Here is a 13,890-nt window from a genome sequence, read left to right as displayed (position 1 = left end):
TGTACAGCCGGTATAACCTGGGGATCTCCTGTATATAATGATATATGTACAGCTGGTATAACCTGGGGATCTCCTGTATATAATGATATATGTACAGCCGGTATAACCTGGGGATCTCCTGTATATAATGATATATGTACAGCCGGTATAACCTGGGGATCTCCTGTATTATTACATATATAAAGTTGATAAAATAATTTTAAAAAACATTAAAAAAATTGGATTTATTTCCACAGTTTTCAGTATTTTGTACAATATTTAAATAACTTTTTTCTGGTACAAATGTTTGTGGTAATAAAAGTATAAAATATCAGTTCTGTGATTTGTCGGATCGTTGAATGTTTCTTCTCCTCTTACGCTGCCAGTCCGGCGTCTTTGGCCATTCCGTAAAATATTCCCCGGGATGCGATGAGATTGGTCGGAGTGTCGAATTCGGCGATCTGCCCTTTGTCCAGCACCAGGACCCTGGAAGAGATGATGAGAGGTCAGATGATGTCCACTGGACCGGTACCAGGTCCCCCCCCTCACTTACCTGGTGTAGTCCATGATGGTGTTGAGGCGGTGAGCGATGGTCAGGACCGTGCAGTCCTCAAACTGAGTCCTGATGGTCATCTGGATGAGGTCATCGGTCTCCAGGTCAATGGCGGCGGTGGCTTCATCCAGGACCAGGATCCGTGTCTTGCGGAGCAGAGCACGAGCCAAGCAGACGAGCTGACGCTGACCGACACTGCGGGGGGGAGAGAGGAGGCCATGTAACAGAGCGCCACCACCTGGTGAAGGTCATAGAGCGCTGGTGTGACCCCTCTGAGGGTCGGAGGGTCCAGCAGACGCCCTGTCCCGTACCTGAGGTTCTCGCCGCCCTCGGAACATTCGTAGTCCAACTTCTCGGTTTGGCCGGTGACAAACTTCTTCAGATTTGACAGCTCCAGCGCCTTCCAGATCTCGTCATCGGAATATCGGTCAAAGGGGTCAAGGTTCATCCTGAGGGTCCCTGAGAAAAGAACCGGGTCCTGCAGAGACACAGATGGAATAAGACGATGTCATTCTGGAGAACATTGCACCCCGGCCATCGCCGGCCAAAACTCTGGTGGAGCTGCAGTCTAGAAGCAGCCGTGACCTGCCGGAACTTCTCCACCAAGTTCTCATCTCCTGATATCAGCCTGGATAGTAACAAAGCTTCCGCTATAGCCAATATAAAAGCAAGGCCCCCAACAACCTATAGTCACAGTGCTGCCACCGTAGCCAATAGTCACAGTTCTGCCACTATAGCCAAGATAATAACAAGGCCCCCAGCAACCCATAGTCACAGTGCTGCCACTATAGCCAAGATAATAACAAGGCCCCCAGCAACCCATAGTCACAGTGCTGCCACCGTAGCCAATAGTCACAGTGCTGCCACCATAGACAATAGTCACAGCACTGCCACTGTAGCCAATAGTCACAATGACCCAACATTAGCCAACAGTCACAGTGCTGACACCGTAGCCAATAGTCACAGTGCTGCCACTATAGCCAAGATAATAACAAGGCCCCCAGCAACCCATAGTCACAGTGCTGCCACCGTAGCCAATAGTCACAGTGCTGCCACCATAGACAATAGTCACAGCACTGCCACTGTAGCCAATAGTCACAATGACCCAACATTAGCCAACAGTCACAGTGCTGACACCGTAGCCAATAGTCACAGTGCTGCCACTATAGCCAAGATAATAGCAAGGCCCCCAGCAACCCATAGTCACAGTGCTGCCACTGTAGCCAATAGTCACAGTGCTGCCACTGTAGCCAATAGTCACAGTGCTGCCACTGTAGCCAATAGTCACAGTGCTGCTACCATAGACAATAGTCACAGTGCTGCCACTATAGCCAAGATTATAGCAAGGCCCCCAGCAGCCCATAGTCACAGTGCTGTCACTGTAGCCAATAGTCACAATGACCCAACATAAGCCAACAGTCACAGTGCTGCCACCATAGCCAATAGTCACAGTGCTGCCACCGTAGCCAATAGTCACAGTGCTGCCACCGTAGCCAATAGTCACAGTGCTGCCACCGTAGCCAATAGTCACAGTGCTGCCACTGTAGCCAATATTCACAAAGCTGCCACCATATCAAACAGTCACAATTCTTCCACCATAGCCAATAGTCACAGTGCTGCCACCATAGCCAACAGTCACAATGCTGCCACCATAGCCACTAGTCACAGTGCTGCCACCATAGCAAATAGTCACAGTGCTGCCACCATAGCTAATAGGAACAATGACACCACATTAGCCAACAGTCACAGTGCTGCCCCTGTAGCCAATAGTTACAATGACCCCACATTAGCCAATAGTCACAGTGCTCCCCACAGTAGCCAACAGTCACAGTGCTGCCCCTGTAGCCAATAGTCACAGTGCTGCCCCTGTAGCCAATAGTCACAATGACCCCACATTAGCCAATAGTCACAGTGCTGCCACTGTAGCCAATAGTCACAGTGGAGTGGTTTTCCTTTACCTCCTTCCCCATTACTAGGTGTCTACCTACCTGTGGGATGATGGTGAGCATAGACCTGAGGTTATGCAGGCCGATCTCCGAGATGTTTATTCCATCAATTTTGATAATTCCTTCTGCTGCTTCCAAAATCCTGAAGAGACAGAGAGTCATGGAGGACTTCCCTGCTCCTGTCCTCCCAACGATCCCCACCTGTCAAGAGATACAAGTTATCGACTCCTCTCCATAGAAACCAACGTGTGCAGCGTTATCATCTTCTATTGACCTTTTCTCCTCCTTTTACGGATAAACTTAAGTTCTTCAGCACCAGGTCCAGGCCGGGCCGATAGCGGACTGAGTAGTTCAGTAACTCCACTTCCCCTTTGCTTGGCCAGTCCTCTGGGGGCTTCTTATCTTCTATGGTCCATGGAGCCTGCAGACAGGAGAAGGTATCAGATTATAATCCATCGCTCCACCACACATGGTCGCCTCAGGTGAGACACAGCCTAGAGGTCACTCACAAGGTACAGAGGGAATGTTGGACTCTTCTAGGAGAAGCCTCTGGTGTGGTCTATCCTGGACACTTACCTCTGTTTCTGTCTCTGAGTATTCCTTAACACGTTCCACGGCCACAATGTTGGTCTCCAGGTCAGAGGTCATTCTCACCATCCAGTTCAATGACATTGTCACCTGAAAATTCAACAGCGGAGATGTTCTTGAGATGTTCTACAACCTTCTACAACCCAAGGTGAGCTCGGAGGAAGAGCAGAGACGCCATCCTCCATGTACTACATGTACTACAACTCCGATCCTCTCATGTCCCCAATGTGCCCACTTCTCAAGAAGGATTTAGGTCACAACCCCTCCCTCATCCTCTGGGCCGATGCCAGTCACATAGAAGGTTCTGGCATCGGAGATGTGTGTCTACTGGACCTACCTGCAAGGCATAGGACACGGAGAGACCCACAAGACCAGGACTGAGACTCTCTCGACCAATCACAGCAAAGAGAGCAGCAAAGAGGACCACGCAGTTTCCCACAAACTCAACCCGGATTCCGAGCCACCTGGAACATAGGAATAGACTCGGATCAGCGCTGCAGCACTTTCTGGTTTTTACGCATTGACCCCCCCCCAAGTCCGGAAACATGGACATGGCCACCAGACGGGGGAACAAGCGAGTGTCACAGATCAATGCGTCACGTTTTACCTGGAAACACAAAGAAGCAGCGGAGTCTGAGCGTGAGGGCGGAGTCTGAGCGTGAGGGCGGAGTCTGAGCGAGCGGCAGAGAGAGGGAAGCGGGAATGGCGGCTCCGTTCATGCAGACGGCAAGAAAGCGAGAGAAAGCTGAAGAGACGGAAGAGAGGAAAGAGAGAAAAACGCATCAGGCGGGAGGACAATGAGCGCTGGGTTTCTTAAAGGGACGGGCACTGCATGATGCATTGGGTCCCACTTCAGGATCTCTGCTTGCTGTGTGGCCCTTATATCTACAGGGAGAGGACTATGGTCTGTGTGAAATGTGGATATCGGCAGCGGGAAGACGGAGAGAGATCCAAGCTGATGGCAGAGAGAAAGGAGAGCAGCAGCCGGAGCCGAAACATCACACCCAAAACCCAACCCCGAGGGGGGGGGGGAACCGTCACTACATTCCCCGGGGCCGCGCCGCTGCCGCACCTGTTAGACGCAATTCCTGGGTAGTAGCTCTTCTGATTCTCATCCACTTTGTGGTCACTGAGAAGAACAAAACTGTTCTGCCTCCCGTAGGCCCGGATGATGCTGGCGCCGGTGATGGTCTCTGAGAAGTGAGAATAGATGGGAGACCGACTGACTGACTCCAGACGCTTCAACTGCCGAGACGTCGCCACGTAGAACCGCTGCAACACACAAGGGGAGTCACTCACATACACTGCTATACATCCTACATAATCTGTATACAGGAAGCTCCCCCTAGTGGCGGCTGTATAGTCTGTATGCAGGGAGCTCCCCCTAGTGGTGGTGTATAATCTGTATGTAGTGATCTCCTCCTAGTGGTGGTGTATAATCTGTATGTAGTGATCTCCTCCTAGTGGTGGTGTATAATCTGTATGTAGTGAGCTCCTCCTAGTGGTGGTGTATAGTCTGTATGTAGTGATCTCCTCCTAGTGGTGGTGTATAATATGTATGTAGTGATCTCCCCCTAGTGGTGGTGTATAATGTGTATGTAGTGATCTCCTCCTAGTGGTGGTGTATAATCTGTATGTAGTGATCTCCCCCTAGTGGTGGTGTATAATGTGTATGTAGTGATCTCCTCCTAGTGGTGGTGTATAATGTGTATGTAGTGATCTCCTCCTAGTGGTGGTGTATAATGTGTATGTAGTGATCTCCCCCTAGTGGTGGTGTATAATCTGTATGTAGTGATCTCCCCCTAGTGGTGGTGTATAATGTGTATGTAGTGATCTCCCCCTAGTGGTGATGTATAATCTGTATGTAGTGATCTCCCCCTAGTGGTGGTGTATAATGTGTATGTAGTGATCTCCTCCTAGTGGTGATGTATAATGTGTATGTAGTGATCTCCCCCTAGTGGTGGTGTATAATGTGTATGTAGTGATCTCCTCCTAGTGGTGGTGTATAATGTGTATGTAGTGATCTCCCCCTAGTGGTGATGTATAATCTGTATGTAGTGATCTCCCCCTAGTGGTGGTGTATAATGTGTATGTAGTGATCTCCCCCTAGTGGTGATGTATAATCTGTATGTAGTGATCTCCCCCTAGTGGTGGTGTATAATGTGTATGTAGTGATCTCCTCCTAGTGGTGATGTATAATCTGTATGTAGTGATCTCCCCCTAGTGGTGGTGTATAATCTGTATGTAGTGATCTCCCCCTAGTGGTGGTGTATAATGTGTATGTAGTGATCTCCCCCTAGTGGTGATGTATAATCTGTATGTAGTGATCTCCCCCTAGTGGTGGTGTATAATGTGTATGTAGTGATCTCCTCCTAGTGGTGGTGTATAATGTGTATGTAGTGATCTCCTCCTAGTGGTGGTGTATAATGTGTATGTAGTGATCTCCCCCTAGTGGTGGTGTATAATGTGTATGTAGTGATCTCCCCCTAGTGGTGGTGTATAATGTGTATGTAGTGAGCTCCCCCTAGTGGTGGTGTATAATGTGTATGTAGTGATCTCCCCCTAGTGGTGGTGTATATTGTGTATGTAGTGATCTCCTCCTAGTGGTGGTGTATATTGTGTATGTAGTGATCTCCCCCTAGTGGTGGTGTATAATGTGTATGTAGTGATCTCCTCCTAGTGGTGGTGTATAATGTGTATGTAGTGATCTCCCCCTAGTGGTGGTGTATAATCTGTATGTAGTGATCTCCCCCTAGTGGTGGTGTATAATCTGTATGTAGTGATCTCCTCCTAGTGGTGGTGTATAATCTGTATGTAGTGATCTCCCCCTAGTGGTGGTGTATAATCTGTATGTAGTGATCTCCCCCTAGTGGTGGTGTATAATATGTATGTAGTGATCTCCCCCTAGTGGTGGTGTATAATCTGTATGTAGTGATCTCCTCCTAGTGGTGGTGTATAATCTGTATGTAGTGAGCTCCCCCTAGTGGTGGTGTATAATGTGTATGTAGTGATCTCCCCCTAGTGGTGGTGTATAATCTGTATGTAGGGATCTCCCCCTAGTGGTGGTGTATAATGTGTATGTAGTGATCTCCTCCTAGTGGTGGTGTATAATGTGTATTTAGTGATCTCCCCCTAGTGGTGGTGTATAATCTGTATGTAGTGATCTCCTCCTAGTGGTGGTGTATAATCTGTATGTAGTGATCTCCCCCTAGTGGTGGTGTATAATCTGTATGTAGTGATCTCCTCCTAGTGGTGGTGTATAATGTGTATGTAGTGATCTCCCCCTAGTGGTGGTGTATAATCTGTATGTAGTGATCTCCCCCTAGTGGTGGTGTATAATCTGTATGTAGTGATCTCCCCCTAGTGGTGGTGTATAATCTGTATGCAGTGATCTCCCCCTAGTGGTGGTGTATAATCTGTATGTAGTGATCTCCTCCTAGTGGTGGTGTATAATCTGTATGTAGTGATCTCCCCCTAGTGGTGGTGTATAATGTGTATGTAGTGATCGCCTTCTAGTGGTGGTGTATAATGTGTATTTAGTGATCTCCCCCTAGTGGTGGTGTATAATCTGTATGTAGTGATCTCCTCCTAGTGGTGGTGTATAATCTGTATGTAGTGATCTCCTCCTAGTGGTGGTGTATAATCTGTATGTAGTGATCTCCCCCTAGTGGTGGTGTATAATGTGTATGTAGTGATCGCCTTCTAGTGGTGGTGTATAATGTGTATTTAGTGATCTCCCCCTAGTGGTGATGTATAATCTGTATGTAGTGATCTCCCCCTAGTGGTGGTGTATACTGTGTATGTAGTGATCTCCCCCTAGTGGTGGTGTATAATGTGTATGTAGTGATCGCCTTCTAGTGGTGGTGTATAATCTGTATGTAGTGATCTCCCCCTAGTGGTGGTGTATAATGTGTATGTAGTGACCTCCCCCTAGTGGTGGTGTATAATCTGTATGTAGTGATCTCCCCCTAGTGGTGATGTATAATAGGTATGTAGTGACCTCCCCCTAGTGGTGGTGTATAATCTGTATGTAGTGATCTCCCCCTAGTGGTGGTGTATAATGTGTATGTAGTGATCTCCTCCTAGTGGTGGTGTATAATCTGTATGTAGTGATCTCCTCCTAGTGGTGGTGTATAATCTGTATGTAGTGATCTCCCCCTAGTGGTGGTGTATAATCTGTATGTAGTGATCTCCTCCTAGTGGTGGTGTATAATGTGTATGTAGTGATCTCCCCCTAGTGGTGGTGTATAATCTGTATGTAGTGATCTCCTCCTAGTGGTGGTATATAATGTGTATGTAGTGATCTCCCCCTAGTGGTGGTGTATAATGTGTATGTAGTGATCTCCCCCTAGTGGTGGTGTATAATCTGTATGTAGTGAGCTCCCCCTAGTGGTGGTGTATAATCTGTATGTAGTGATCTCTCCTTAGTGGTGGTGTATAATCTGTATGTAGTGAGCTCCTCCTAGTGGTGGTGTATAATCTGTATGTAGTGATCTCCTCCTAGTGGTGGTGTATAATGTGTATGTAGTGATCTCCCCCTAGTGGTGGTGTATAATGTGTATGTAGTGATCTCCCCCTAGTGGTGGTGTATAATGTGTATGTAGTGATCTCCCCCTAGTGGTGGTGTATAATGTGTATGTAGTGAGCTCCCCCTAGTGGTGGTGTATAATCTGTATATAGTGATCTCCCCTAGTGGTGGTGTATAATCTGTATGTAGTGAGCTCCCCCTAGTGGTGGTGTATAATGTGTATGTAGTGATCTCCCCCTAGTGGTGGTGAATAATGTGTATGTAGTGATCTCCTCCTAGTGGTGGTGTATAATCTGTATGTAGTGATCTCCTCCTAGTGGTGGTGTATAATCTGTATGTAGTGATCTCCCCCTAGTGGTGGTATATAATGTGTATTTAGTGATCTCCCCCTAGTGGTGATGTATAATAGGCATGTAGTGACCTCCCCCTAGTGGTGGTGTATAATCTGTATGTAGTGATCTCCCCCTAGTGGTGGTGTATAATCTGTATGTAGTGATCTCTCCCTAGTGGTGGTGTATAATCTGTATGTAGTGATCTCCTCCTAGTGGTGGTGTATAATCTGTATGTAGTGATCTCCTCCTAGTGGTGGTGTATAATCTGTATGTAGTGATCTCCCCCTAGTGGTGGTGTATAATGTGTATGTAGTGATCTCCCCCTAGTGGTGGTGTATAATGTGTATGTAGTGAGCTCCCCCTAGTGCTGGTGTATAATCTGTATATAGTGATCTCCCCTAGTGCTGGTGTATAATCTGTATGTAGTGAGCTCCCCCTAGTGGCGGCTGTATACTCTGTATGTAGTGATCTCCCCCTAGTGGTGGTGTATAATGTGTATGTAGTGATCTCCTCCTAGTGGTGGTGTATAATCTGTATGTAGTGATCTCCTCCTAGTGGTGGTGTATAATCTGTATGTAGTGATCTCCTCCTAGTGGTGGTGTATAATCTGTATGTAGTGATCTCCTCCTAGTGGTGGTGTATAATGTGTATGTAGTGATCTCCCCCTAGTGGTGGTGTATAATGTGTATGTAGTGATCTCCTTCTAGTGGTGGTGTATAATGTGTATTTAGTGATCTCCCCCTAGTGGTGATGTATAATAGGTATGTAGTGACCTCCCCCTAGTGGTGGTGTATAATCTGTATGTAGTGATCTCCCCCTAGTGGTGGTGTATAATCTGTATGTAGTGATCTCTCCCTAGTGGTGGTGTATAATCTGTATGTAGTGAGCTCCTCCTAGTGGTGGTGTATAATCTGTATGTAGTGATCTCCTCCTAGTGGTGGTGTATAATGTGTATGTAGTGATCTCCTCCTAGTGGTGGTGTATAATCTGTATGTAGTGATCTCCCCCTAGTGGTGGTGTATAATGTGTATGTAGTGATCTCCCCCTAGTGGTGGTGTATAATGTGTATGTAGTGAGCTCCCCCTAGTGGTGGTGTATAATCTGTATATAGTGATCTCCCCTAGTGGTGGTGTATAATCTGTATGTTGTGAGCTCCCCCTAGTGGTGGTGTATAATCTGTATGTAGTGTGCTCCCCCTAGTGGTGGTGTATAGTCTGTATACAGGGAGCTCCCCCTAGTGGCGGCTGTATAGTCTGTATGCAGTGAGCTCCCCCTAGTGGTGGCTGTATAGTCTGTATACAGGGAGCTCCCCCTAGTGGCGGCTGTATAGTCTGTATACAGGGAGCTCCCCCTAGTGGCGGCTTTATAGTCTGTATACAAGGAGCTCCTTCTAGTGGTGGCTGTATAGTCTGTATGCAGGGAGCTCCCCCTAGTGGCGGCTGTATAGTCTGTATACAAGGAGCTCCTTCTAGTGGCGGCTGTATAGTCTGTATACAGGGAGCTCCCCCTAGTGGCGACTGTATAGTCTGTATACAAGGAGCTCCTTCTAGTGGCGGCTGTATAGTCTGTATGCAGGGAGCTCCTCCTAGTGGCGGCTGTATAGTCTGTATGCAGTGAGCTCCCCCTAGTAGCGGCTGTATAGTCTGTATACAGGGAGCTCCCCCTAGTGGCGGCTGTATAGTCTGTATGCAGTGAGCTCCCCCTAGTGGTGGCTGTATAGTCTGTATACAGGGAGCTCCTCCTAGTGGCGGCTGTATAGTCTGTATGCAGGGAGCTCCTCCTAGTGGCGGCTGTATAGTCTGTATACAAGGAGCTCCTCCTAGTGGCGGCTGTATAGTCTGTATGCAGGGAGCTCCTCCTAGTGACGGCTGTATAGTCTGTATGCAGAGAGCTCCTCCTAGTGGCAGCTGTATAGTCTGTATGCAGGGAGCTCCCCCTAGTGGCGGCTGTATAGTCTGTATACAAGGAGCTCCTTCTAGTGGTGGCTGTATAGTCTGTATGCAGGGAGCTCCTCTTAGTGGCGGCTGTATAGTCTGTATACAAGGAGCTCCCCCTAGTGGCGGCTGTATAGTCTGTATGCAGGGAGCTCCTCCTAGTGGCGGCTGTATAGTCTGTATGCAGGGAGCTCCTCTTAGTGGCGGCTGTATAGTCTGTATACAAGGAGCTCCCCCTAGTGGCGGCTGTATAGTCCGTATACAAGGAGCTCCTTCTAGTGGCGGCTGTATAGTCTGTATGCAGGGAGCTCCTCCTAGTAGCGGCTGTATAGTCTGTATACAAGGAGCTCCCCCTAGTGGCGGCTGTATAGTCTGTATACAAGGAGCTCCCCCTAGTGGCGGCTGTATAGTCTGTATGCAGAGAGCTCCTCCTAGTGGCAGCTGTATAGTCTGTATGCAGGGAGCTCCTCCTAGTGGCGGCTGTATAGTCTGTATACAAGGAGCTCCTCCTAGTGGCGGCTGTATAGTCCGTATACAAGGAGCTCCTTCTAGTGGCGGCTGTATAGTCTGTATGCAGGGAGCTCCTCCTAGTGGCGGCTGTATAGTCTGTATACAAGGAGCTCCTTCTAGTGGCGGCTCTATAGTCTGTATACAAGGAGCTCCTTCTAGTGGTGGCTGTATAGTCTGTATGCAGGGAGCTCCTCCTAGTGGCGGCTGTATAGTCTGTATACAAGGAGCTCCTCCTAGTGGCGGCTGTATAGTCTGTATACAAGGAGCTCCTTCTAGTGGCGGCTCTATAGTCTGTATACAAGGAGCTCCTTCTAGTGGTGGCTGTATAGTCTGTATGCAGGGAGCTCCTCCTAGTGGCGGCTGTATAGTCTGTATACAAGGAGCTCCTTCTAGTGGCGGCTGTAAATTCTGTATACAAGGAGCTCCTTCTAGTGGTGGCTGTATAGTCTGTATGCAGGGAGCTCCCCCTAGTGGCAGCTGTATAGTCTGTATACAAGGAGCTCCTCCTAGTGGCGGCTGTATAGTCCGTATACAAGGAGCTCCTTCTAGTGGCGGCTGTATAGTCTGTATGCAGGGAGCTCCTCCTAGTGGCGGCTGTATAGTCTGTATATAAGGAGCTCCCCCTAGTGGCGGCTGTATAGTCTGTATGCAGGGAGCTCCTCCTAGTGGCGGCTGTATAGTCTGTATGCAGGGAGCTCCCCCTAGTGGCGGCTGTATAGTCTGTATGCAGGGAGCTCCCCCTAGTGGTGGTGTATAATCTGTATGTAGTGATCTCCCCCTAGTGGTGGTGTATAATCTGTATGCAGGGAGCTCCCCCTAGTGGCGGCTGTATAGTCTGTATGCAGGGAGCTCCCCCTAGTGGCGGCTGTGTGTAGTGAGTTGGCATCCTGTAATTTATGCTTGATGCTGGTAAGCGGTAAGTCCTGGTAAGTGACCCTCATCTTGTCTCTCTAGGCCATGTTTGCACTGTGGCGCCTACTTTTGGTGAGAGCTGAGATTTCTATGTCTGGAGAAAGCTGCCAGGATTGGTGGAATGTATTAGGCCCCTCCTCCCGCTGTGTCGGGGTGGGTGGGGTCACACTGCGCTGGCGCTCACCTGTACGAAGAAGTAGATGAATGCGAGGGGGATGATGACGACGGCGAAGAGCGGGGTGCTGGACACGATGACGATCATGGTGGAGACGGAGGTGAAGAAGGTGGCCAGGAACATCAGGATGGTGGGTGGGATGACCTCATCGATGACGTAGATGTCCTTGGAGAAGCGGTTGATGATGCGTCCGATGGGCGTGGTATCGTAGAAGGACTGCGGGGTGTGCATCTTATTATCCAGCAGCGCGGCGTGCAGCTTCCGGGCGGCGCCAATGCCGGCCATGGCCAGGGTGAAGGAGGACGCCATCACCAGGACACCTGAGGAACAGCAGAGGAGTCACAGCACCGGACGCACACCACCTTGTAGACACATGACCCTCCCAGGCTCCTGACCTTGTAGTAACCCTAGGGCGGCATACACCCCCACCCTCTGCTGCGTGTTCTGCTGCGTCCCGTTGATGACCGGCTCATTGGTCCAGTCGCTGAGCCACACGTTGGCGCCGATGGCGGAGGCGTTCTGACAGCAGTACAGGAAGCAGATGAACAAGGAGACGGCCAGGCCCACGGCGCGCATGTACTGCCAGAAGACGTCCAGCTTCACCTGCGGGGGGACAACGCCAGGGGTCAGTGACCGGGACCGCGACTCGTTACCTGTACGCAGCTCCCTGCACCCACCCTGCCCGTCTCTGCCGTCTCCGTCTGGATCAGTTTCTCCATCTGCGGCTTCTTCACTGCCGTTTCGGACATTTTCCTTTCGCAGACTCTTCTGCGCGTGGACATGGCGTGTGCCGGCTCCGTGTCTGAGGAGAGGACACTGATCTGCCTGGGGGGAGAGGGGTACATGGGTTACGGCTATGCCAGGTGCCCTCCTCCTGGTTGTGCCTCTCCACGCTGCGCCTCACCTGATGAACTTCTTGCGCGCCTCGTTGGCGATGGGCTCATTGTCCACCAGGTCGGTGTGATTACTCAGCGTCTCCTCAGCCAGGAGCACCTCCTCCTCGTCCTGCACTGCAAGCACCACAAGGTCAGGACGCGGGAATGTACTGGACCATGGAGGGAGGAGTGCACCGGACACGCTGTACACGGGGGGAGGAGTGCACCGGACACGCTGTACACGGGGGGAGGAGTGCACCGGACACGCTGTACAAGGGAGAGGAGTGCACCGGACACGCTGTACACGGGGGGAGGAGTGCGCCGGACACGCTGTACACGGGGGGAGGAGTGCACCGGACACGCTGTACACGGGGGGAGGAGTGCGCCGGACACGCTGTACACGGGGGGAGGAGTGCATCGGACACAATGTACACGGGGGGAGGAGTGCACCGGACATGCTGTACACGGGGGGAGGAGTGCACCGGACACAATGTACATGGGGGGAGGAGTGCACCGGACATGCTGTACACGGAGGGAGGAGTGCACCGGACACTCTGTACACGGGGGGAGGAGTGCATCGGACACAATGTACACGGGGGGAGGAGTGCACCGGACATGCTGTACAGAGGAGGTGGAGTGCACCGGACACGATGTATACAGGAGGTGGAGTGCACCGGACACGCTGTACACGGGGGGAGGAGTGCGCCGGACACGCTGTACACGGAGGGAGGAGTGCACCGGACACGCTGTACACGGGGGGAGGAGTGCATCGGACACGCTGTACACGGGGGGAGGAGTGCACCGGACACGCTGTACACGGGGGGAGGAGTGCGCCGGACACGCTGTACACGGAGGGAGGAGTGCACCGGACACGCTGTACACGGGGGGAGGAGTGCACCGGACACGCTGTACACGGGGGGAGGAGTGCACCGGACACGCTGTACACGGGGGGAGGAGTGCATCGGACACAATGTACACGGGGGGAGGAGTGCACCGGACACGCTGTACACGGGGGGAGGAGTGCGCCGGACACGCTGTACACGGGGGGAGGAGTGCATCGGACACAATGTACACGGGGGGAGGAGTGCACCGGACACGCTGTACACGGGGGGAGGAGTGCGCCGGACACGCTGTACACGGGGGGAGGAGTGCATCGGACACGCTGTACACGGGGGGAGGAGTGCGCCGGACACGCTGTACACGGGGGGAAGAGTGCACTGGACACGCTGTACACAGGGGGAGGAGTGCGCCGGACACGCTGTACACGGGGGGAGGAGTGCGCCGGACACGCTGTACACGGGGGGAGGAGTGCACTGGACACGCTGTACACGGGGGGAGGAGTGCGCCGGACACGCTGTACACGGGGGGAGGAGTGCGCCGGACACGCTGTACACGGGGGGAGGAGTGCGCCGGACACGCTGTACACGGGGGGAGGAGTGCGCCGGACACGCTGTACACGGGGGGAGGAGTGCACCAGACACCATGTACACGGGGGGGAGGAGTGCGCCGGACACGCTGTACACGGGGGGAGGAGTGCGCCGGACACGCTGTACACGGG

At 51.3% G+C, this 13,890-nt stretch overlaps 1 protein-coding gene across 4 annotated transcripts in view; it reads right to left on the bottom strand.

Annotated features, from left to right (window-relative positions):
- Nucleotides 1–208: 208 nt before the first annotated feature.
- The window catches only part of ABCC3 (ATP binding cassette subfamily C member 3), an 83,587-nt gene continuing 69,905 nt past the window's right edge, over nt 209–13,890 (bottom strand). For 2 of the 4 annotated variants that reach the window (XM_072112759.1, XM_072112758.1), the window contains 13 exons: nt 12,362–12,467; nt 12,135–12,282; nt 11,853–12,060; nt 11,467–11,777; nt 4,139–4,338; nt 3,674–3,811; nt 3,404–3,530; nt 3,055–3,156; nt 2,753–2,899; nt 2,521–2,679; nt 844–1,010; nt 533–727; nt 209–465 (listed from right to left, as the gene is read on the bottom strand). In XM_072112759.1, coding sequence (XP_071968860.1) covers nt 354–465; nt 533–727; nt 844–1,010; nt 2,521–2,679; nt 2,753–2,899; nt 3,055–3,156; nt 3,404–3,530; nt 3,674–3,811; nt 4,139–4,338; nt 11,467–11,777; nt 11,853–12,060; nt 12,135–12,282; nt 12,362–12,467 — 2,120 coding nt within the window. In that variant the 3' untranslated portion in view covers nt 209–353. Of the gene's footprint in view, nt 466–532; nt 728–843; nt 1,011–2,520; nt 2,680–2,752; nt 2,900–3,054; nt 3,157–3,403; nt 3,531–3,673; nt 3,812–4,138; nt 4,339–11,466; nt 11,778–11,852; nt 12,061–12,134; nt 12,283–12,361; nt 12,468–13,890 lie in introns of those variants that run through there. The other 2 variants (XM_072112760.1, XR_011847864.1) reach the window with 2 other exon arrangements.

This window comes from Engystomops pustulosus, chromosome 6 (assembly GCF_040894005.1).
Source record: "Engystomops pustulosus chromosome 6, aEngPut4.maternal, whole genome shotgun sequence".
Lineage (NCBI taxonomy): Eukaryota > Metazoa > Chordata > Amphibia > Anura > Leptodactylidae > Engystomops > Engystomops pustulosus.
Note: the sequence above shows the minus strand (reverse complement) of the source record. Positions and strands in the feature narration are given on the sequence as shown.